The sequence below is a fragment of the Bos mutus genome, chromosome 29 (assembly GCF_027580195.1).
Source record: "Bos mutus isolate GX-2022 chromosome 29, NWIPB_WYAK_1.1, whole genome shotgun sequence".
Taxonomy (NCBI): domain Eukaryota; kingdom Metazoa; phylum Chordata; class Mammalia; order Artiodactyla; family Bovidae; genus Bos; species Bos mutus.
In genome coordinates, this window is record NC_091645.1 from 11,867,250 (window position 1) to 11,891,520 (window position 24,271).

The 24,271-nt window shown below is 41.6% G+C and overlaps 1 protein-coding gene across 4 annotated transcripts in view; it reads left to right on the forward strand.

The window, feature by feature from the left end:
- The window catches only part of RAB30 (RAB30, member RAS oncogene family), a 100,771-nt gene extending 79,252 nt beyond the window's left edge, over positions 1–21,519 (forward strand). For 3 of the 4 annotated variants that reach the window (XM_005894638.3, XM_070365184.1, XM_070365185.1), the window contains 3 exons: positions 1,131–1,214; positions 8,940–9,123; positions 14,070–21,519. In XM_005894638.3, coding sequence (XP_005894700.1) covers positions 1,131–1,214; positions 8,940–9,123; positions 14,070–14,320 — 519 coding nt within the window. In that variant the 3' untranslated portion in view covers positions 14,321–21,519. The remainder of the gene's footprint in view (positions 1–1,130; positions 1,215–8,939; positions 9,124–14,069) is intronic. The other variant, XM_070365186.1, reaches the window with a different exon arrangement.
- Positions 21,520–24,271: the final 2,752 nt, after the last annotated feature.

A 24,271-nucleotide genomic window follows, 5' to 3' on the forward strand; every position in this document is an offset into this window, starting at 1 on the left:
GTGAAACATTTGCTGTCAGTTTGATGCTCAGTCTTTCAAGTTCAAACTTTAATTAAAGACCTTTCTTATTACGGAATAGACTTAATTAATGATGCCCCCAATCTTAGCTCCCAGAGCTAATAAAGTCCATTGTATTTTAATTTCTGGAAATTCTGGAGTGTGAATGTGAAGAGGGAAGAGAAGCTAGGTGGAGGGTTTTTTCTTGATAGAGTTCTTTCCCTCCAACTTCCTCTCTAAGCTTATGGGAAATATTATGTAACAGTAAATTACAATATACATATGATTTTACTAAAATCATAGTAACATACATCAAATTGGAGGCTGAACTTTTTAATTCAGCTTCCAATTTGATGTAAAGCTTTGTTTTGAAGTACTTAACGTTAGACCAGAGAGGGACTGGTTTTTCTGAGGTCACCCAGAGCTCCTTAGGCTGCTTGCTGCCTCTTGGGTTGGTGCTACTCTACTATTCTGTCCCCCTGGATGAATTTATCTTTTTCAGTTATTGTCCCAGGGTCGTTGGCCCTGATCTCATGTAGTTGTATCTATATAGAGAAAATAGTTATCACTGTCAGGGGAGAGGGAAATTCGGAGCATCGCTGTCTGCTGCATGCTTCTTGTGTTGATTTCTTGTTTGTTTCTTCAGCCTGGTGGTTCACACCCATGGCTGTTCATGCCCTAGACTAATAGCCAGTTGTAATCTTCCTTGATCTTATCTTTTAGAGCACCTATCCACTTTGCCGGCACCCTAATCATCCCAATTTCATCCCTACGGCTCCATGTTCCTGAGTCTTATCCTTGTGTCTGAGTTTTGTTTCATTCTTCGGAGTTAATTCCCCTGTCCTTTCCCAGTTCTCTTCCTTTTACCCTCTCTGTCTGCTTCCTTCTTTCTTGGTCCCTCTTTCCCCTTCCTTCTTCTTTCAACATTTCTTTCTCCCCCATTCATTCCCCTTTCTCCTCTCTCAAAACATACACACAAAGCTAAATTAAATAGGGTTCCCATGACACTAACCAGAGTTCTCTCTTCTGTCAGTTAACTCAGCCAAAGGAAGGGGCTGGCAATGGGGGTAGGGGAGGATTTCATTTAATTGAAAGGTTTGCTTATTGTTATTTTTCTATTATTTCTGCTTTAGGGTCTTTTCCCCCCAGGACAAGGAGCCACAATTGGAGTTGATTTTATGATTAAGACAGTGGAGATTAATGGTGAAAAAGTAAAGGTAAGATGCTAAATGTCCAATAAGGCTTTCATTGTGCTATGTGAGAAGACGCAGTTGTTTTCATAACATTTATTAAATCACCTAGTGGAAACCCACATTGAAAATGACGTACTCAGCCGTGACAGCTTATTTCCAGACAGAGTGCCTCTGTTCCCTTCACAGGGGCAGGAGGGGGTTGAGGATAATGTGTTTACAGATCAGAAGACAGTGAGAGAAGACTAAGGCCAGTTTGTCTTGCTCTGGTCATGTCGGATGAGATGTAAAAACAAGGAAGAAATTTCCTCTGGGAATATCTTGAGTTGGGCTCTTAAGACCTAGGTACTTCTTTTTTTCTTTCTTTCTTTTTCTCTGTCTCTCTCTCCTTCCTTCCTTTCTTTCCACACTGCACACTTTGCAGGCTCTTAGTTCCCCAACCACGGATCGAATCTGGGCCCTCGGCAGTGAAAGCACCCAGTCCTAACCACTGGCCTACCAGGGAATTCCCTACTTCTTTCTTAATCGCAGCCTCATTAGAGAGCCTGCTGATTTCTACATTCCTCATTCTGTCATGTGAATCATTTATTCAAATTATTCCGTCTCCCACCCTACCCCAACCCCTGATAAGTGAGAAATACTAAATTAAGGGTCCAGGAAGGGTCCATGATCTGCCCTCCACCCCTGCTTTGTGGCCTCTGGGTACTTTGGTACCTGAAAGAGCTACATTGGGTTCAGTAACAAGAAAAGGGAGGGAGTGGTTTTCAAGTGCCTAATATGTGTCAATCCCTCCGCTGCCTTCTTTTACATTTAACTCAATCCTTATTGTAAACCCTGTGAGGTAAATGCTAAATTATCTTCATTTTGTATTTTTTAGAGAGGTCGAGTGATTTATTTATCCATGATTACACAGTTAGCAAGGGAGGTAGGTGGGATATGAATTGGTTTTATATGAGCCATGAACCCCATCGCCTCCCTGGGGTCTCCCCTGCTCTGGAGCAGGGGAGAAGGCAGGCATAATGAGCCATTACCTTGGAGCAAGGAAAGAGGGAGATGATGGAAAGAAATGTGCGGTAAGACTAAGTTACTTGGAAGGGGGGTAGAGATACTGATCTTTGGCACTATGCCCGTCAGAGTGAGTGAGATTCCACAGTCAGACCTTTCAGAGCTGAGTGCTATGGAAAGAAGGGATAATCCTTGGATCAACATGTGGCATCAGCATTCCAGCCAGACCCCAACTGCAGCACTTCAACCTCAGTATCCCATCCTCGGCACCTCAACCTCAGCACCCCAACCTCATACCCCACCTCAGCATCCCAACCTCATACCCCAACCTCATACCCCAACCTCATACCCCAACCTCATACCCCAGCCTCAGCACCCCAACCTCAGCACCCCAACCTCAGTACCCCAACCTCAGCATCCCAACCTCAGCACTCCAACCTCAGCATCCCAATCTCATACCCCAACCTCAGCACCCCAACCTCATACCCCAACCTCAGCATCCCAACCTCAGTACCCCAACCTCAGGACCCCAACCTCAGCACCCCAACCTCAGGACCCCAACCTCAGGACCCCAACCTCAGCACCCCAACCTCAGCACCCCAACCTCATACCCCAAGCTCAGCATCCTAAGTGTGAGTCCGTGCCACTTGTATCCTTCTCCCACAGGTACCTGCAGTCCTGCCTTCTGATGCCTCAGGAAGGACAGAGAAGCTCCAGGCTGCTCTTACAGCATGCCACAGGCACACAAAACTGTGTTTAGGATGAGGCTCCTGAGTGGGGGACAGAAACTTTCCCAGTGTCTCTTCCAGCCCTGACTCCTCAGTGGGGTTCGTTACTGCAGACATCTACACCAGATACAATAGTGATGGAGAGCTGGGCCCTCTGGAAAACAGCATGTGGACTCCATGTGAATGTCCACTGGAAAGTTCAGAAAACCAGTGCACTGAGGTGGAGAGAAGGCGCTGGGCTGTGGGGAGAGGAGGAAGCCAGGAGTGTGCACTCACGAGGCAGTGGCAGGAAGAGCCATGAGTAGTTCTCTCTTGTTCCAGCAGAGGGAGCTGGTTGCCATCCCAAGGAGCTGGGTTAAGATCACCAGGCATTTTATTTCCAGAGATTTGGTTTTCTCATTTATATCCATATATATGTATGAGTTCATTCCTTTGACCAGAAAGGTTCGTGCCTGCCGTGTGCCAGGTTCTGGAAATAGAAAGCAGCGAATAAAGAAATGGTCCCCATTGTTAAAGAACAGGCTTATTTTTCTTTCCTCAGTTCCCAAGTTTAGTTATTACATTTATTCCACTTTCTGTGAATCACAACCTCATTTTTAAGTACTTATTATACTCAGCTAAAAATCCATCTTTTTATAGCATCTGAATCTACCTCAGACTCCCTGAGAAGAAGGTTTGTGTCTTACTCATCTTTGGATCACAGCACAGTTCCCATTTCTATCGTCACTTCAGGCCTCTGGTCGTTCATCTGTGAGAAGTGAGAGCTGGCTCATCTCCCAAATCCAGCTTTAATGACTCTTTGCCTGTGAATCTTTCTAGCCATATTTGTAGACTCAAGACAGAAGATGACCCTCTTCAACCACAGTAATCCAAGGGTCTCATGAACACGGACACAGGAGGAGAGCAGCCACGTCTCACTGAGGAAACAGTTATTTTCTCATTATTGTCAGTGTTCATTAACATGAACTGAGTACCTCTTCTTAATGAGACTTTAGTGACTTTTTGCTTGGAGTCTGCAGGCTTTCCCAGTGCCCTGGAGAGCCCGTGGAAAGAGAATTCACTGCTGGTTTGCACAGAATCACCCACCTGGTGAGAGGCAGGGCAAGACCTGAATGCTAATTTTTCTCCCGACTGCTCACCATCCTCTCTCAGCCTTCCCTACAAGTCCCTTTCTTTCTAAGATGGCTCCCAGGATCACAGGCAGCTAATCAACGGTATTAGAAGGATTCCCATAGCTATTAAGTGAAGAAAGTGGAAGTGTCAGTCACTCATTTGTGTCCAGCTCTTTGCGAGCTACCCCAGGGACTGTAGCTCACCAGGCTCCTCTCTGTCCTTGGAATTATCCAGGCAAGAATACTGGAGTGGGTTGCCATTCCTTTCTCTAGGGGATCTTCCCAACTCTGGGATTGAACCCAGGTGTCCTGCATTGCAGGCAGATTCTTTACTGTCTGAGCAACCAGGGAAGCCCATAGCTATTGAAGTTTAGAGTCAAATCAGTGGAGGCAAAGTTAAAGAAGAGGCCCTTCTCTTAAAGTGGTCTGCATTATGAAGGTGACCTTGGGTAGAAAATATAATTAAAACCTATATAGAATTTTCTCTTATCCATTGATTTCTCTTAGCCTGTCATAAATTAATGTGTATTAAGTAAAACTTTAAGCTCAGTCTATGACATTTTAACCTTAGGAGATTCGTTATAATAGAAATAGAAGATTTGCTGGATTTTTCTCTCATCAGGTATGCATTGTGTAGATAGGAAAGTCTTGAGAGTATGCACACGTGTTTGCTTTTACAACCATCTGTCCATCCTTTTGTTCATCCAGCCATCCTGTGTCAGAGTGAACGCTTTGTACCAAGCGCTGTGGTATGCTAAAGTGTCTTTCTTCCCTAGTAACTTCCTGTCATCTTTCACAAACATTTCATCTGTGAAACCTTCTTTAACTCCCTATTAATCACTTAAGCAGGATGAGTCCATCCTTCCTTTGTGATTCCACCATCCTCAGGTCATTCAGTTAGCCATCACTTCAGTGTGTCTACCATGAACCACAGACTGTTTTAGGTGGGGCCCTGGGGTATATGGTTAAATAAGAGACAGCCTTCGCCCTCAGAGAACTCAGTCTTACAAGGGGACACAGTAGATTGCAATACTTTTTTTTTTGGCTGTGCCACATGGCATGTGGGATTTTAGTTCCCTGACCAGGGTTCGAACCTGCACTCCCTGCAGTGGAAGTGCAGAATCTTAACCTTTGGACCACTTGGGAAGTCCCTGTAGTACATTTTTGTAGCAGTGAGGCAGTAGAGGTGTGAGTGGTAGTGCAAAGAAGAGAGTGGATGATAGCACAGCCTCATGCTGGAAGTGAGAGTGGTTAGAAAGCCCCAGGCAGGGTTACTGAGAACGTATCAATGGACAGAAGACCCATACCAGGAGACACTCTCCTGCTGGCCCCCTTTAATAGAACATCTCATATCTTACCATGGGCTTCCCAAGTGATGCTAGTGGTGAAGAACCTGCCTGCCAGTGCAGGAGATGTACGAGACATGGGTTCAGTCCCTGGATTGGGAAGATTCCCTGGAGGAGGGCATGGCAACCCACTCCAGTATTCTGGCCTGGAGAATTCCATGAACAGAGGAGCCTGGTGGGCTACAGTTCATAGGGCTGCAAAGAGGCAGACATGACTGGAGCGACTTTGCATGCACACCTATCTTATCATAGTTAGTCAACTGTATATTCATCCTCCTTTACTATGAGCATTCTGATACCAGGGATTGTGTTTTATTTATCTTTGAATCTTCCCTCAGCTTAGCACAGTGCTCTGCATCTATTTATGATCTGTAAATGCTGAAAAAGAGCAAGCAAATTGCAGAGAGAACAGTGAAACCAAGTTGAGTAATAAAGACAGTGGAATATGGATCTCCTCAGAAATTGACCATAAGGCTAGAAAGAGGAAGCTCCCTTTGGGAAAGCAGCCTGCATCTCCGCCAAGACATCTAATCGCTTTTCTGGAAAATATTTTGGTGGTTTTAATTCTCAGAGCTGTTCTCAAGATATGGCTGTCACGAGAACATACTGATGTCTAAGGATCAGCAGTATTGAATCCAATCACAAGTGTTTTTCAAGGTTCACTGTGGCATTAAGATAATAGTCTTTTGTTCTAAGACACAGCCTGGAGAGGGGAACCATGTCCCTAGGTTTGAGACAGAGAAGAGAAGTAGCTTTTGTCCTGGCAAAAGCTGTAACATCTGTATGGCTGCCTTCAGCATACACAGGCTTTCATGTACATCGTCAAAGGGCAGCTGTGACTTCAAATCAAAGGAGAGCCTGTGTGCCTCTCTTTGGTGGCAGGGACCACTGGTCACTCTCAGTCTTCTCAGCTAAGCTGATCTGAGCAGAGGGTGACACCGACTGCCTCGTCCTCTCTGGATGCAGTTGGATGTCTAAATCAGCCTCTGGCAGCAGAGCAGCACGGTGTATGGAGTGAGTCCTCTCTTGGGGGGTCAGAGTCTGGAGTCTGAGTCCCAGCCTTGTGAGTTACCTGCTAATGAAAGGGAGGCGTAAACTCGCCTACCTCACTGGGATTTGTAAGGATGAGATGAGACCATGAATAACTATTTGAACATTTACTATTTTCCAGACACTGTAGGGGATAACTGAGAGGAAAATGGACCCCAAATTCCCCCCGTCATGAAACTTTCCATCTAGTGAGAAAGATAGTTATGGAACACGTTATTACAAATACATAAGTGATTGAAGTGTTTCAGGTGGGACTTGCCTGCCTGCCAATGCAGGGGACACGAGTTTGACCCCTGGTCTGGGAAGATCCCACATGCTGTGGGGCCAGCTAAGCCCGTGTGCCCAGCTACTGAGCCTGTACTCTGGAGCTCACGGGCCACAGGGAGAGAAACCACCGCACTGAGCAGCTCATGCGGTGCAGCTAGAGAGTAATCCCTGCTCATTGCAACTCGAGGAAGCCTGCAAGTAGCAACCAAGGCCCAGTGCAGCCCCAGAGAAAAAGTGTGTTTGGTGCTGTGATAGGAAGTTATAGGCTTGGTTAGAGCTGAGATGATTTGGGGGTGGAGCTGGGGAACCTGGCCTAATCTGAAGGTTCCAGAAGTCTTCCCTGAGGAAATGATGTCCTGTTAACGGGGTGGATGCACCTTGTGACACATGAAATCGATGCAGTGAGAAGGGAAGATTACTGTCAGTGTGATTTCTCAAGGCCTCGGCTTTGTTCCGCCCTCAGCAGTCTCTCTGGGGAACAGTTTCTCTCGCAGAAGTCTGCTCTGTGCAGGGAAGTTCAGGTTGAAGTGAGAGGTGTTTTGCCTTCTTTGTTTTTAGAACCATCAGTTATGAGGTCTTCAAACTAGTAAATGACTTCAGCAGGTTTGCATGTTATTAACCTCTTTTAATAAAGAAGCCGCCGAAGCCAAAGGAGATTAAGTGACTTGCCAAAGGTCAGAGGGCTTACAGGTGGTGGAGGGAAATTATTTTCCTTGTCTGCCATAGCATTGCTCCTGTTTTCATGAACAAAGATCATACCTTAATATATTCATGTAAATGGATTTTTCCCCCTCTCCAGTTGTTGGCTGAAATGCCAACAGTCACAGAGTGATACCTTGCCCTGGATCCCGACTTCTGTACTAGGGCATTGTGATGAAGGGCAGAGACTCTGGGACTTCCTGGTGGTCCAGGGGTTGAGAGTCTACGCTTCCAGAGCAGAGGGTGTGAGTTCAGTTCCTGGTCAGGGAACTAGGATCCCACAGGCCACTTGGCATGGCCAATTCAAAAAAAAAGAGCAAGGACTCGGATCACAATGCATGGTTGAATCAGCTTTAGGACATATTGGCTGTGAGACATTGGGCAAGTTAATTAATCTCTCTGTGCCTCAGTTTCCTCACATGAGAAATGATACAGGAATAGTATTTACCTACCTCATAGAGTTCTTGTGAGGAGTAAATGAGTTATTATGTGTAGAGTACTTAGAATAGAGCTTGGCACATAAATGCTTGAAATTTGGTTGTCTAGTTTGTTTGTTTGTTTTTAATAAAGAATAGAGGGAATTTTCTGAACAAAAAGGAGAGCATTTGAAATATGTTCTAAGAGTGTATGTCTTTAATAAGACCTAGGAATATACTTTCTGATGTAGAAAATAAACAAAAGGGAAAATTAAAAATATGAGCAATGAAGAATCTATGGATAAAAATAGCAGTTCTTATATGGCAGAAACCAACACAGTATTGTAATTATCCTTCAATTAAAAATAAATAAATTAAAAAAAATAGCAGTTCTTAGGGGAAACAGGCTTATAATAAAAGTTAAGTAGATTGTAAATACCCTAATTTCACCTTTTAAATGAAATTGTATGAAAACAATCTGAATGCCTTTTAAATAAAGAATAAAGGAGAAACAAAAAATTTAGCAAAGAAAAAGCAAAGCAAGTCCTTCTCTTTCACCAGAAGAAATTTTTAAAAAATTAGAGGTGCCTTTCTCTTACAGCAAAAAACAGCCATGAACTTATTTGGGTGAAGGTGTTTCTACTTCTACACACTGGAAGTGTACTGGAGTGGGTTGCCATTTCCTTCTTCAGTGAACCACGTTTTGTCAGAACTCCTTATTATGACCCGTCCATCTTGGGTGGCCCTGCACAGCATGACTTATAGCTTCATTGGGCTACATAAACTCCTTCAGGCTGTGATTCATGAAGGGGGTTCATTGGAAGGACTGATGCTGAAGCTGAAGCTCCAATACTTTGGCCACCTGATGCGAAGAGCTGATTCATTGGCAAAGACCCTGATGAGGGAGAGGTGGTGGCAGATGATGAGATGGTTAGATGGCATCAGTGACTCAATGGACATGAGTTTGAGCAAACTCCAGGAGACACTGAAGGACAGGGGAGCCTGGCTTGCTGCAGTCCATGTGGTCACAAAGAGTCGGACATGATTGAACGACCAAACAACAACGGGAAGGCAAGGCTTGCTTTCTTCTTTGCTTCACCAACTTGATCCTTCTTTTATGCCTTTACAGCTTCAGATCTGGGACACAGCAGGTCAAGAGAGATTTCGGTCCATCACCCAGAGTTATTACCGAAGCGCCAATGCCTTGATCCTTACCTATGACATAACCTGTGAGGAATCCTTCCGTTGCCTTCCTGAGTGGCTGCGGGAGATAGAACAATATGCTAGCAACAAGGTCATCACTGTGCTAGTGGGTAAGTAAGGACTGATGAGGAGGGAAATTGATTTGTGAGCATCAGAGAATTTATAATCACATAAGGCTTGTGCCTTGGCACCTTGCAAGAATAGTCTTCACCAGGGGTCCCCAACCTCTGGGCCGTGGACCAGTGTCTCATGTGAGATCAGCAGCAGCATTAGAGGAGAACTAAAGTGCGCAATGAATGTGATGAGCTTGAATCGTCCTGAAACCATGCCCCTACTCCGCCCATGGGAAAATTGTCTTCCACAAAACTGGTCCCTGGTGCCAAAAACGTTGGGGACCACTGGTCTACAGCTCTGTAATTCATACAGTCAGTGTTCAGTTCTTCTGATTGCAGTTGAAGAGAAAATGAAATAGAGTCTAACCCATGGTGATGATTTAGAAAAGTAGAGAACACTGCTGATTGATTTTCCTATCAGCATAGTCTCTAGAAGAAGGTGGATTGCCATGAAAGTTATATGGGCTGCTAAGCATTAAAAAAGGAACTTCCCTGCAGCTCATATGGTAAGGAATCTGCCTGCAATGCAGGAGACCCAGGTTTGATTTCTGGGTTGGGAAGATCCTCTGGAGAAGGGTATGGCAACCCACTCCAGTATTCTTGCCTGGAGAATCCCATGGACAAAGGAGCCTGGCAGGGTACAGTCCATGGAGTTGGAAAAAGTCAGGCATGACTGAGCAACTAACAGTACTACTACTAAGCATTTAAAAAAAAAATCTAGGCCATGGAAACTGCTGATCTAGAAGATATATCTAAGTTGATAAGGAATTCATTATTGAAGGAATTGTGTTTTGCTTAAAAAATGGATCTTGGTTAACTTTTTTCCCCTTCTTATGTTTATACTGATCTGAGAAATTCTAATTTTCACAAAGAATCCCTTAAGGGAAATTCTGCAGTTTATTTAATCTTATAGGAGGGTAGAACCTCTATTTAGTATGAGGGGAAAACAGAAAACAACCCATGGTTTTTTTGTGGTAATAAATGCACCCGTTATGAATGGAATTGCAGTGAAATGGACCAGATTATTAAAAATCCTCTACTGGCAATGGAAAAATGTTAATAATATATGGTTGTTAAAAAGTGTCTTTCCTGGAAATTCCATGGTGGTCTAGTTGGGACACCACGCGCTTCCACGGCAGGGGGCACAGGTTTGATCTCTTGTTTATGTCTTGTCGGGAAACTAAAATCCTGCACATCCTGTGATGTGGCCAGAAGAAAATTTTTTTCTTCCTAAGAAGTAACATTGTTGTATGTTCTACAAAGACCCAAATTTTGGAAATCTGATAGAGATTCTCAGAAACATTAAGTTAAAAATCATGGTTAACAGTAAGTTAAACAAACACATTAGAATAAAGCATTATAGCTGGTGTGTGTGTGCGAGGAATCATATTAAGGACATTGTGTGTCACGATCTCAAATTTACAGATGAGGAAAGCAAGGCTCAGAGAAGTCAAGTTCTTTGTTCAAGGTCACAGAGCATGTTAGATCGACTCCAGAGGCTGTGTTTATCCAGCTGTGATGTGCTGCCTTGTAACAAATTGCTGGACTTTTCCTTCAGGCTGCTGGGTTAAGTATTTGCCTCTCTATGAGTACCAGTGACCCCTGCTCAGATCTGAAAACCCACCTGCACATTGGAGAATCTTTGCTGGGAAGAGCTTGAAAGCCCTCTGCTCTGGACAGAAAGCCCTGAGAACTTGAGTCAAAGCATTACTACTTGGGATTCTGTTTAAGGAAGTTAAATGCACAGATGAGGGAACATAATTAGTCAGCTCGATATGAAAGAGGCACTGGCTTTTTTTAAAAAATCTTTTTATTATGGGAAGTTTTAAACATAAGCAAAATAGAGCAAACCGTATAATGAACACCCATCTGCACGTCTCTCAGAGTTGACAGTGAACAGCTCACAGCCAGTCTTGTTTTATCTGTTCCCCACCTCTTCTGTCTGCCTTCCCCTTCAGGTTATTTTGAAGCCAATCCAAGATGTTGTATTAATTCAGTTTGTATTATGTCAGTGTGCATCTCTATAAAAGATATGTCTTTTAATTCTCCTTTTAGCTGGAGGTTATCCTTCCATATTTGCTTCCTGGGGATTTGCTTGTTAAAGCATTTGTTTGTGCGGTGGCGTTTTCAAGTCTGCATTTTACTCTTTCAGCCTGGCGGTGTCATTTGATGCATTCTTCTGTCACTTAAATCTCTGGCAGATTTGCAGGGGAATCTAGAGCCTGCTCAGATTCACGGTTTTTGTTTTTTGTTGTAGCAAATATATTGTGTAGTCGGTATTCTGAGGTGCTGTTCTCAGGGCAGTCGAGAAAAAATGCTTGATTCTTTGTTTCTATTTTTTAAGCTTAGTCACAGAAGTTTTGTAAAAAGTCTTTTTACTGTGTTAGTTAGTTTGGGCCGTTCTGGGTCTTCACTGTCGCGTGCAGGCTTTCTCTAGTTGCAGAGATCAGGGACTACTCTTCACTGTGGTGCGGGCTTCTCCTCGTGGTGGCTTCTCTTGTTTCGGAACACCGGCTCTAGGTGCGTGGGCTTCAGTAGCTGTGATGCAAGGGCTTAGTTGCCCTGTGGCACGTTGGGATCTTCCCAGACCAGGGATCGAACCGGTGTCCCCTGCGTTGCAGGGTGGACTCTTAACCACCGGATCACCAGGAAAGCACTCTTTTTCATTTTATTACTTTTCAAAATAATGAGTTGGTTCCCAAGTCTTCCAAAAGTAACTATTAAAGTTTGTTTTGTTTTGAATATTGTTATAGATTTAAACATATTTGATGTATTCTAGTCCTTTGAAGTTATTATTATTGATGCTTCTGTATTGTTCCAACTTTGACAGCGGGAGCCTCTTCACTCTTGAGTCCTTTTGACATGACCTGGGAATCCCTGATGATTTTCTTGCTTTCTGGGATGACATGTTCCAGGCAGCTAACGCATTTCCTACCCCTGACCTGGAATTGGGCATTTCTTTAAGAAATTCTATTGATTTTTAATGGGAAGTTGTATTTAGAAGCTAAGCCAAGGTGATAGGAATCATCTTTACTGCAGAGTTGGGGCCGGGGTGTGATGGCTTTTAGGCTTTCCAGTGGACAGAGCTAGTGTACGTGTGTCTGTGTGGTGGATTCTGTAGCTTCTACAGGGGATTGTCTCATTAGGCTCTGCTGAACACTTTGACCCACAAGACTACCATCGGCCACATGGCATCACAGACATTTAGGCGGATCCAGGACAGCAAACACAGCTTAATAGCAGGTCAGTACCAAGCGTTCCTCTTCAGTGGAAGCAGCCCACATATAGTGAGTCCACAGAGCTGCCCAGGACCTCCCGGGACAGTTCAGGCGTGAGGCAACAAGGCTCACTCAGGCAAGTGCAGGGTCCGCTCTGGCTGCAGCCTCAGTGCCCCCATAGGAGCTAATCCCTCTTGTAGTAGCCCGACAGCCCTAACTTTCAGGGTCTTTCCAAATGAAGAATTGCCACACTTAGGGAAGCCCAAAGTTAAGGCTTTCCATTAGGTATTTATAATTCATACATAGAATTCCCAGGCCAGATGGAATTTATCAATCAAGGGTCACTTTTACCGTGAGCAATGTTGCCAACCACCACAGTGGATGAAACCTTTGTCAGATTTCCAAAACAGAAGTAGAACAGTTTTTAAAGATAAAATAACACCATGAATTATTCACACCGATACTTCCATTTGTAATTCAGGAGTACAGGAGTTTTCCTTTACCTCATTAAGCTTATACCCGTGTTTCCGTTCTCCCATGTCCCAAATCCCTGACTCGGTGTCACCAGCATAATTACTTATTCGCTTTATCCCCTAAAACATGTACAGCAGCCACAGAGTAATGCTGCTAACATGACCACTAACAAGATGACTTCTGCAGCACTTTAAGATTTTTTCCTTCAGTTCTGTTTGTCCTTCTACGCCACTGGGCATGCGTAGTTCCATTACTGGTTACATTCCCTTCAACTTCGCTTTTTGTGTGGTCCTGCCACTCTGTGATAACCAGCTTCATTTGTTTAATTTTGTTTTCAATGTTAGGAATTGCTTTTTAAATTCAATTTCATATTGTATAGTCATATAAAACATTGATAAGGTTCTGAAGTCAAATCTATGACACAAAGTATATTTAGAGAGGTCTGATTTTCACCCCTCACCCTTGTTCCTTTCACAGGTAATAATTATCTTTAAAATTAAAATTTTGTTTCAGTCTCTCATTAATAAAATAAGACACTGTATGTATGTATTTTTTCAGTCCCTTTGCTTAGATCGAGAGCTGGGTCTTATATATACTTTTTTCCTGCTTTGCTTTATTTGCTTAACGACCAGTCCTAATGTCTCGTTCCATGATAGCCTGTAGAGATAGTCCTCATTGCTTTTTTAAAGTAATATTGTTTACTTTTATTCATTTCTTCGTATTTGGCTGCACTGGGTCTTCGTTGCTGAGCGCAGGCTTTCTCTAGTTGCGGTGTGCGGGCTTCTCTTGTGGAGCACGGTCTCTAAGGTGTGTGGGCTCCGTTAAGTGTGATGTGAGGGCTCAGTAGTTGTGGTACATGAGCTTAGATGCCCCACAGCTGTGGGATCTTCCGGACCAGGGACCAAACTCATGTCCCCTGTGTTGGCAGGCAGATTCTTAACCACCGGACCACCAGGGGAGTCCTTCCTTATTGCTTTTTCCTGTGGCACATAACTCCAGATAGCTATGGTTATAACACTTTATGCAGCCAGTACCCAGCTGGTAGGCTTTTGGGTTGGTTCCAGTTCTTTGCCATTACAAATGGAACTGATGTTTTAAAATAAACAACCCAGGAATCATAGTCCCATTTGTTTCGCTTTACTTTCCTTCTGTCTGGTTTGACTTCAGATACGGAGCTGAATTGGATGTTTCCGAATCTGCAAAAAAGTCAAATGACGACCCTCTCTCTCTCTGATTTTACTGCTGTTTTAGGCAACAAGATTGATCTGGCTGAAAGGAGAGAGGTCTCCCAGCAGAGAGCTGAAGAATTCTCAGAAGCTCAGGACATGTATTATCTGGAGACCTCAGCCAAGGAATCCGATAACGTGGAGAAACTCTTCCTTGACTTGGCTTGCCGCCTCATCAGTGAAGCCAGGCAGAACACCCTGGTGAACAATGTATCCTCACCCTTACCTGGAGAAGGGAAAAGTATCAGCTATTTGACTTGTTGTAATTTCAACTAAAGGCTGAGGCAAGGCGAGGCGAGAGGAATCCGCAGCTGCCCTGATGGGCCACCAGTTGCTGGGGAGACCTGGCGATGACTGTGGCTCCCGCTCTGGGACCTTCTGACTCCTGTGGGCTCCCGAGCTTACAAAGCACGGCGGGCCAGGGCCTCGTCCGCAGGCCAGCATTCGCGGAACATATAATGGTTTCACCCTTTTGCAGTCTGGAGTCGGGTCAAGGAGAAAATTGCACTAGGCGCTCCATGATCTGCAGAGCATGTTGCTTTTGTTTTTTTAAACAAGCAAGTAAAACGCATTCCTGAACGCGGTCCAGGGGGAAACGTACCGTAGGGACCCCTCCTGCACGTCAGTGGCTGCATGTGGGGGCTGCTCTTTAGGGCTTCTGGGGGCCCTGGTTTTCTTGTCTACCAGAGAAACCAAAACCAGGAAGGCCAAGTCCTGTCTCTGTGGTGCGTGTGGATGACTCCATGGAGATTTTGACAAGTGTTATTTCTCTTTTTTCCACGGGCACTTTCAAGAACTTTGGGATGTAATAGTGAGATGAAACCTTTACCCATGACAACAGTAACAATCATTGTTTTAATACTGTACACAACACGCTCCACAACTCCTTCTGGTGCTAATGATTCTGCTCTTTCACAGACCAAACATTTTAGTACATCGATGTCCTTACATACCTTACATAGAAATAAAACAAAAATTAAGGGAAGTCCATGAATCAGCTCTCTTTCTCGAAGTTTCATTACGACCTGTCCTAGGATAGATTTATTGGAAAAGAGAATACTTTTCCTTTCCTCTTCCCCTCTAAGTCTCTACCATTTTCTTCTTCCATTCTCCCATCTTTCCTGCCCCTCAAGTAAATGAAAAAGTTTGAAAAATGAAAAAAAAAATAGAGAGAATGGTTGACACCCCCATATAAGAGATTAGCTCTAAGACATTATGAGTAGTATGAAAAACCAGACCTGATCTGACCAAAATACTGTGGATTAATGGACTGCAATGCGGAGTTCCAAGCAGAGCACAGTCCTTGATAGCAAGTCTCGTCTTTTGCTTCCTGGTACTATCCATCTTGGACAGACCAACGCTTAGGATTTTGTAGATGTTTTTAGTATGGTAAGTGAGAGTTGCAGTGGATGAAAAGTCTCACGAACCATTTTTGTATCTGCAGTGATAACCTTAGAAAAAAAATCTGCTTGTGGAAGCAGATGGAGTAGTCATTTGTCATCTCCTTGTAGTAATGTTACTCTCAGACTCATGACCAGTCATTCTTTCCGATATCTTTTTCTTTTCCTCGCTTTCTTTCCCGATTTTCCCCTTTTTACCTTATCCCTGTCCTCCCCACCCTTCCTTGTATGCATATGTTCCTGCAAATCTCCAATTCAGATGGAGGTGTGTATGCCTTTACTTAGCCAATTTAAAAAACAGAACTCAAATGGAAGCCGTGATGCTGAATGTGTGTTGCTGTTTCTTCAGTGCCATGCTTCCAATTTGTTCACGGATATAAATGCAAATTGGGACAATGATTAAAGCTGTTTGCTGCTGATGCTGTCACATGTTTCAGTAGCTTGCTGCTTAGCATAACTGAGGGATGAGTCATGGGATTAGGATATGATAGGTAATTCTACTGTTGTTGTAGATGGTGGCAGTCTTGGTCCTGATACACTGATGTGTGAAAGCTATTGAATTTTAAAGCAACGAGTCATGTACAGACACAATATTGGTGAAGCCTTTCTAGCATTTCTAGGGCAGGTTTCAGAGTGACCTGTCACTTGCACATGGGAACTGTACATATTGTTTAAGGGACTGATGCTATGGTTGGCTTCACCATGGTTGTCCTGATACTGTGGGTAAGAAAAAGGGATCCCAGAAGTTTGAGTTGCTTTTATTTCAGAATCTATCTCTATAGGAAAGAAAATAATTTTCATAAACACCAACCAAAATAACTTATCGTGGTTGCCTTTCCCTCCCCATCTTCCTCATCAAGCCAGCAAATAAAAGGTATTCAGAAAAGTTGATCAAGGTGAGCAGAACAGCTCTTTTTACATGGTGAGGAAATGCCCTTAAGTTTAGGTCTCATTTAGAGCAAAATCCAAAGTCCCCAGTACATCATGACCCAACTTTGTTTCATAGCAGCAAGTATGTTGAAAATAAAGTTGCTTTATGAAATAGAGGCTAGAATACTGTTAGATTGGACACAATAGTTGTAAAATAGCAGGCTGTAGGGCCACTCTTGCGTTCTGAGATTATTTCTTAGGAAACAGTCTCCTTTATATACTCTTGGCTGAACTTTAAGGGGATTAGAAGGCTCTGCTCTTGGCCTCTTTCCTCCTTTATTCCTTGCAGCCTTTCTGTACTTAACAGTCACCCGTCTACACCACATCAGCAGGGACATATGAGAATGTAGGGCTTTGTTTCTTTTTTTTCTCTCTTAGCTGTATGAATTCTAGATTAGGCCTATGGACACTTGTTCCCTAATGTATCTAAGTTTGAGAACAAGCCCTGACAATATTGTAGGTGCTCAGTAAATATTAGTTGAATAAACAACTTAGTGCCAAGAGGAGCTTTTCTGGTTAAACAGAAATTTCTCAAATAGAACTTGAGAAAGGACACCATTTAAATATGGTGATCTTAACCCAGGCCAGGACCCAAACGTGTTGATTTGTCTATTAGTTGCTATTGCCTTGGTCATATTTGCTAAGATGAGCCTTCTTAAATGAAAACAAATTCTCATTTAATGATGGATGAAAAAGAGGGTTGTGTTCTCATAGTTCAGTTTGGCCTGATCTGATTCGTAAGACCACCAGAGTCCATGTCCGCTTCTGTTTTGGTGTGATTTTTTTTTCTTTAAATAAAGTTACTAAATATATGGCAAACTTTTTCTGTTTACAGTGCATCATAATCATGTCATAGAGCCAGATCTGGAGAATCTGTGAAATCATATAGTTTACTCATGTTAATGATATTATGGCTTTGTATAGGCTGTATCCTCAAAGGATTTTATGCTTTGTCCTTTACCTATGCAAGGCTTTTTAGTCCTCCATGTGTTTTGTTAGAGCTATTGAATTATAGTCACATTTAAGTTTGATTATATATAGCCAGTTATCCTTCTGTGGATTACTTAGAGTAGGCCGTTAGCTTTCCTTGGCCTTTTCTTCTTCTTCTTCTTCTTTTTTTTTTTTGTTTCATGTTAGCACCTCTGAGTAAAGAGGCAAGAAAATAACAAAGTGAAAATGAAATGGATTGACAATGTGTTAGTTTCTGAGTTACAGTTTGGTAAGAGAGGCAAAAGCCATTGGCCAAAATAAGATACTTGGATTAGGGCTATTTAAGCAATTTAGACTTGTTGGAGAGAAGAGGCAGTATTTAACCAAGGACTGGATTCTTCTTTCCTCTTCTGTTTATGAATATGTCTTTGGAGGACACTGGTGACTTCCAGTGTTAGATAATGATTTGCCTCATTTACCATAATTCTTCCAGATCCATTATCAAGGTTCAGTCAATGAATCTTTCTGAGTAAATACCAGTTGCAAATGATTTTGAATTGGTCCTCTGACTAAAATGAAAACTTCTTCTTCCTTTTTAAATAATCTACATGAATGGGATCATATTATAGTCAGAAAAAAAGCTAGTTTTTTCCATGTATCAAACCAACAGCTTTAAAGATAGACATTTTCTGTTTCTCAATCCTACAAAACCCTGTGTATTTCATAATCATAAGTACTTTAAGGATCACTGCCCTGTTAGCCTCTGAAAGAGCTCTTCTAGGGTTTACCCTTTGTTTTTTTCTAGAAGTTTTTAGTTTTTTTTTTTTTTTTCAACTTCAACTGGTTACTTATTCTCTTCAACCATGGCCCTGAGATGTGTTTTAGTGCAACAAATACTCTTGAGACTTAACTAGAAAATGAAAAACAGGGAAAAAACATGTTACCCTTCTGACAAAATGTACTCTACATAAGCAGTATGGTTAAACACTAATTTGGGGCTAAGAAAGAGATGTGCTTTGTATTTTTTTTTTTTTCTTCTTCTTCCTGGGTTTCATATCTGTGACCTGAGCCTATTTGTGTTTGGAGGGAAAAATGATTTTCCTTAGATTCTTCAAACTGGGGAGAGAGCATACTGAACTGAGAAATTATCATCCCTTCCAATAGCTCATTAACTATAGTAATGTTAGAGCAGGGGAGACAACACTTCATCTCCTTTCCTAGGCCCATGGGAACTTTGCAGTCATTTTGGGGAGCCATTGTTTAAAAACAAATTGAGATCAGCTATAGCCCAATACAAAATGTTTTTGGTGATTAAAAAAAAGAAACCAAATTGAGGCAAAGCAAAGGTGGTGAAGGAGTTTTAGATTTAAAATGTTTGAACAATATTTGAAGGATTTGGGGACGTTTAGCTTGGTAAAGAGAGGAATACAGTGGGTATATTAGAATAAGACTCTGGTGTGAAGGGGTGGAATAAGACCCACTGAATAGAGGTCACAGGGCCATGGATTTGAACTTCACATTAGAAAGAACAAGTTGGTTCCCCATGGAAGGGGCGGCCTCTGTCAAGCAAAGGCTCAATGAGAACGTGGCAAAGATGGTGTGGAGAGGGTCACAGCACTTCTTGGGGTGGACAAGAGACCTATTAAAATTCTATTTATAGCACTTTGCACCTCATAACATGTTCAATTAAATATCTGTTGACCCACAGCTAATAATTTTTTAAAGGTTTTTCTCTTGTGCCCAAAGTGCATGCCCCTCTCCAGGAAGGAGGTTGCTTACATGTCATTAGGTTGAGACTGGCTATTATACCCTTAGGCTGGAATTGCTTTTTTTGGTCCATTCATTGATGTCTTGTTGAAATCACAAACTGGGTCTTGAGTTAAAGATTAAAAATGTATTGTTTTAGTAGAAGTTGCATGAACCGTTCGATTCTCTAGGGGATTTTTCCCGACCCAGGGATCAAACCCAGGTCTCTCAAATTGCAGACGGACTCTTTACCATCTGAACCCCTAGGGAAGCCCACATGAAATCATGGAAATTATGTATCTGTCACTTGCCAAACATAGGCCATGCTCAGTTTTAGTGAATAGTTGCTATCTCTTCAGGGTTTCAGGATAAACCTTTTTAGCAGAGCAGAATCTTCAGTAAAACATCCCATAAATATACAAACATGAAGTTTTACAGCTCCCATCACAGATGGGCTGGTGGTCACTGGCATAGAGCAGTCCCCAAGATCGATCTAGGAAAAATCTCAAATGACGTTTGGTTAGTTTGTTTGATCCTTTGAAAAAACATGATCTGAAAATGGTTTTAAAAGAATGGAGACCAAGTTGCTTCATGTAGATAGATCTTTGATTTGAAAATCAGAGATAATTATAAGCAATATTTACTACTGAAGTCCATGACTCTAATGATTCCACCTGCAAAATAACTTGCATCCTTGCAACGCTGGTAGATGGCTCTTTATTGGTCTTCTTAAACAAAAGTCATTGGTCTTGCATCACTATGGTGAGAAACATTGAGTCTGGGTGAGACTTTCTTTGATTCCTTTGGATGAGAAATCAGAGCACAAGAGCTAGCCTCCTCTTTAATTGACTGCATGATGTGCATGAGTCAAAATTTTACTTTTCCACTGAGTTAAAGCAAAATTTTTAGAGGTGTTGTGTTCTAGTTCCTGATGGAATCCTTGGTGGGTTGTGACTTTGACACATCAGGGAGTGATGTAGGGAGGTGATTAGAAGATGGAACACTAGGGTAGAGGTGAGGAGTCCTAGAATTCCCTTGAATTAGCTGTAACATTATGCAAAGCACAATCTCTTGAGCATCCATTTCCTCATCTATCAGATAGACTAATAGTAATATACCTGTCAGGATTATTGTGAAGATTAGATAAATTGAAAGTACTGAACTTGGTAAACAGTAAGCACCCAAATATTTGTTCTTTTCTCCTTGATGAAGAGCAGACTTTGGATGGTTTGATACAAGTCTAGATCCTTTGAACAAAACAAGGAACCCTCCTGACTTCAGAAAAACAAAAACGAAAACTCTGTTTCTGAAAGAGCCTTAAAAGAAAGTCATGTATTTAATCCACTTTTCTGCCTTAGTGCATAACTGTTACCCAAGAGACTCCACTTCTTTACCTACTTCAAGAAAGGTATTCTTTCTCTTCCAATGGGCAATTCCAGGGTTGTAAACTCATTATCAGGAAACTTAACCTTATTACTGAAATACCTCACAGTGCAATTTGAACCTCTTTCTTCTTGATCCCATCCTCCATGAGAAGAAAAATTGGTTGATCCTGTCTTCTTTTTAAAGGGCCATGTTTGCCATTTATTATTACCCTTTTGCCTCATTTTAAAAAAGCTGACAGAAAAAGTTCATTAAGGTGATAATTATTATCCCCTTGGGGACTGTCAGGATTCTTATCGATAGTGATCAGATTTAGATCACAAACACTGTTGTAACTCTTCAGTTAGTATTTTCTTCTTTAGTTAACATATTATTGATAACCAAGTGTGCTTCTGAAGACTTATTCTGGTTGTGTGGCTCTCGTTTTCTCCTCTTGGTAAAAGTGGAGTCACGAATCCCAGCTTTGTCAACTACTTTTAGAATGTAATTTCATATATGACATAATTTGATGGACATAATTACCAACACCTAATATTAGCAGGGTTTCTTGCCTTTTCTACATTCTGAAATAAAAATCAGAATACCAAATGCCTAATAAAGCAAAAATTCTTGCACAGAGTAGCAAAAGGTAAGAATCTGGTCTGCTAGAATAATTTGTCACTAGTTGGTTGAATGGTGCAGAGCTTTTGTTTAAAGTTACACAGTTATGCCTGGATTAAATAACAATAGCAAAACTTGAGAAGCCCTCTGAAAAACAGCTGCTAAACATACTGCTTTCTGGAAAGTAATCATTAAGAATAAATATTCTCTTGTTCTATACAATTGCCGAATGATAGTGGAAATTTCTTGTAGGCTACTTGAATGTCAATTGATTTATTAAAAAAAAATTTGTGTGTGAATCCTTTTATTCCTTTAAGGCATTTGGGGGCTTTCGTGTTCCTGTTGTAGAAAATTTCAAATGACTGGAATGCTGGCTTCTAATTTCTGCTCACTGAAGTGGCCTCTAGACATACCAGATGGTTCGGGCCTCTTTGATGATCTGAAGGGAGCTACTTAAATACACTTACATAAAGTGTGTGAATAAAATTGCTGTTTTCAGCAAAAAAAAAACAAAAAACCCCACTTTTGATCAAACTTTCAGATAATAAAGGGTTAAGAAGAGATTTTTTTTCATAACCTAAAGGGAAAAAGTATGCCCCATATATATTGTTGCATACATTTTAATGCATGACTTTTAGTATAGGGATGAAATAAAATACAAAATATATAATTCTGGAGGTCTTCTCAGCAGCTAGTTAAAATATTTAGATAAGCTGTTTTATGAAGACAGAAAATCCCTAGTTTCCCTTTACATATCTCTTTCCATCGAAATGGATCTTTAACATAAACATAGTTTAACCAACAAACATAAACAGATTTGTTCATCATGGAATCTTATGGACTCAGCTCTTTATTGGTTTTAAGCATAGGCTCTCAATAATATCTAAATACATCAATATATAAAATCTAACTGTTAGCTTCAACACAAGCAAAATACTTGATTTTAAATGTTAATATGCAGATATTAATGGTATGCTGTATCATGTCTTCTGTGTTCACGTATTCCTTTTTAATAAAATGCCTGTTAGAAATATAAGCCGATGATGATGTGAGTGCAATTATCTGAAAACATTTTGTAGAAAGGTGATTGTCTGAACACTTTAATCCACATTAAAAAGTGGTAGAGGGAGCAGGAATCTGACAAGATATTTTAAAATGAAGTTGCATTTCTCTTTTCAAAATGCAGACATAATTCGAACATCATGCAATTTACCCCTGTAAAGTGTACAATTCAATGTTTTTTGGTGTTTTCACAAAGTTGTGCAACCATCACCATTCTTTGACTCCAGAACATTTTCATTATCTCCCAAAGAAATTCTGTACCCATTAGCAATCACTCTTCCTGATTCCCATCAACCTCTCACAACCACTAATCTATTTTGTTGCTACAGATTTGCCTATCCTGGGCATTCCATATAAATGGAATCATACAATATGTGCTCTTTTGTGTCTGGCTTCTTTAACTTAGCATAATGTTTTTAAGTTTCATGTTGTACCAAGTGTCATGTTGTAGCATGAATTAATACATTTTTTATGGCTAAATAATATTCCATTGTATGTATACACATACCACATTTTACTTGTCCAGCAGTTGATGGACATTTGGGTTGTTTTCACTTTTTGGCTATTATAAATAATGCTGCTATATATATGTGTATATATATATATATTTGTGTACAAGTTTTCTGTGTGGGGATATGTTTTCATGTCTCTTAAAATTTAAGCAAGTAGTCTAGCAAATCAAGTCACTTGTGTTCATTTAAGCAGAGCTTCTTAAAATCCTTAGAGAATGCAACTTGTAATCTTAGATCAGTTGGTCAATTAGGAGACTCTTGAATAATGGCTGACACACTACTGTGTCTCTAAGAATTTTTCTATGAGGCTATCATTTAGATATGATAGCCAATGTCATGAAGACTGCTTCAGTCTTGTGCAAATTGGGTTTTCATCACATGGAGAATTTCGTGGGAAAGGACGACTATAAATCATACTGGAGAGCAGCACTCAATCTTCAAGGATTCAATGAAAGAGCACTTTTCATATACAATTCCTTTATGAATATTGACTGTCTTTCAAAGTGTGGATTTTCCTTCTTGAAAAAACATTGTCAAATTGCCAAACCACTTGACTGTCCATTGTAGCTTTGGTTTTTATTATTAAGAAATAATTCATACTGAGAGTAAAAAGAATGTATTTTGTGTGCAAAGGATGAATGTATTAATAACTTTTTATTTGTAACAGAATTTTTTAAAAAAGATGAATGGAAACTGCTTTCCCATGTACTTGTAAATAAATAAACATTTCTTGTTGCCCACATTTTGACGATCATATGCCATCAAACAATGAAAAAGCAAACCAGTTTTAAGTACACTAATGTCTTCCAGCATGACACAGAATGTGCTATGGATCCGGGATCTGAAGACTTGAGTTTGAATGTCAATTTTCTAATGAGTTCACTTTAGACAAGTTTTTTTGCGCTATGGATTTCTTCCCTGTAAAATAAGAGGCTGTAGTGAATAATCTTTAAGGCCCTCTCCAAATATAATATTAAATAAGTTTCCTATGCTGTATTAAGGATGGGAAAATTATAAGCTAATTATAGCTAATGAGGAGAAGGCAATGGCACCCCACTCCAGTACTCTTTGCCTGGAAAATCCCATGGATGGAGGGGCCTAGTGGGCTGCAGTCCATGGGGTCGCTAGGAGTCGGACACGACTGAGTGACTTCACTTTATTTTTTCACTTTCATGCATTGGAGAAGTAAATGGCAACCCACTCCAGTGTTCTTGCCTGGAGAATCACAGGGACAGGGGAGCCTGGTGGGCTGCTGTCTCTGGGGTCGCACAGAGTCGGACACGACTGAAGTGACTTAGCAGCAGCAGCAGCAGCAGTGACTACCCTGGTGGCTCAGACGGTAAAGTGTCTGCCTGCAATGTGGGAGACCTGGGTTTGATTCCTGGGTCAGGAAGATACCCTGGAAAGGAAATGGCAATATACTCCAGCACTCTTGCCTGGGAAATCCCATGGACAGAGGAGCCTGATAGGGTACAGTCCATGGGGTCACAAAGAGTCGGACACGACTGAGCGACTTCACTTCACTCACATAGCTGATGATGGAGAAGGCAATGACAACCCACTCCAGTACTCTTGCCTGGAAAATCCCATGGACAGAGGAGCCTGATAGGGTACAGTCCATGGGGTCACAAAGAGTCGGACACGACTGAGCGACTTCACTTCAC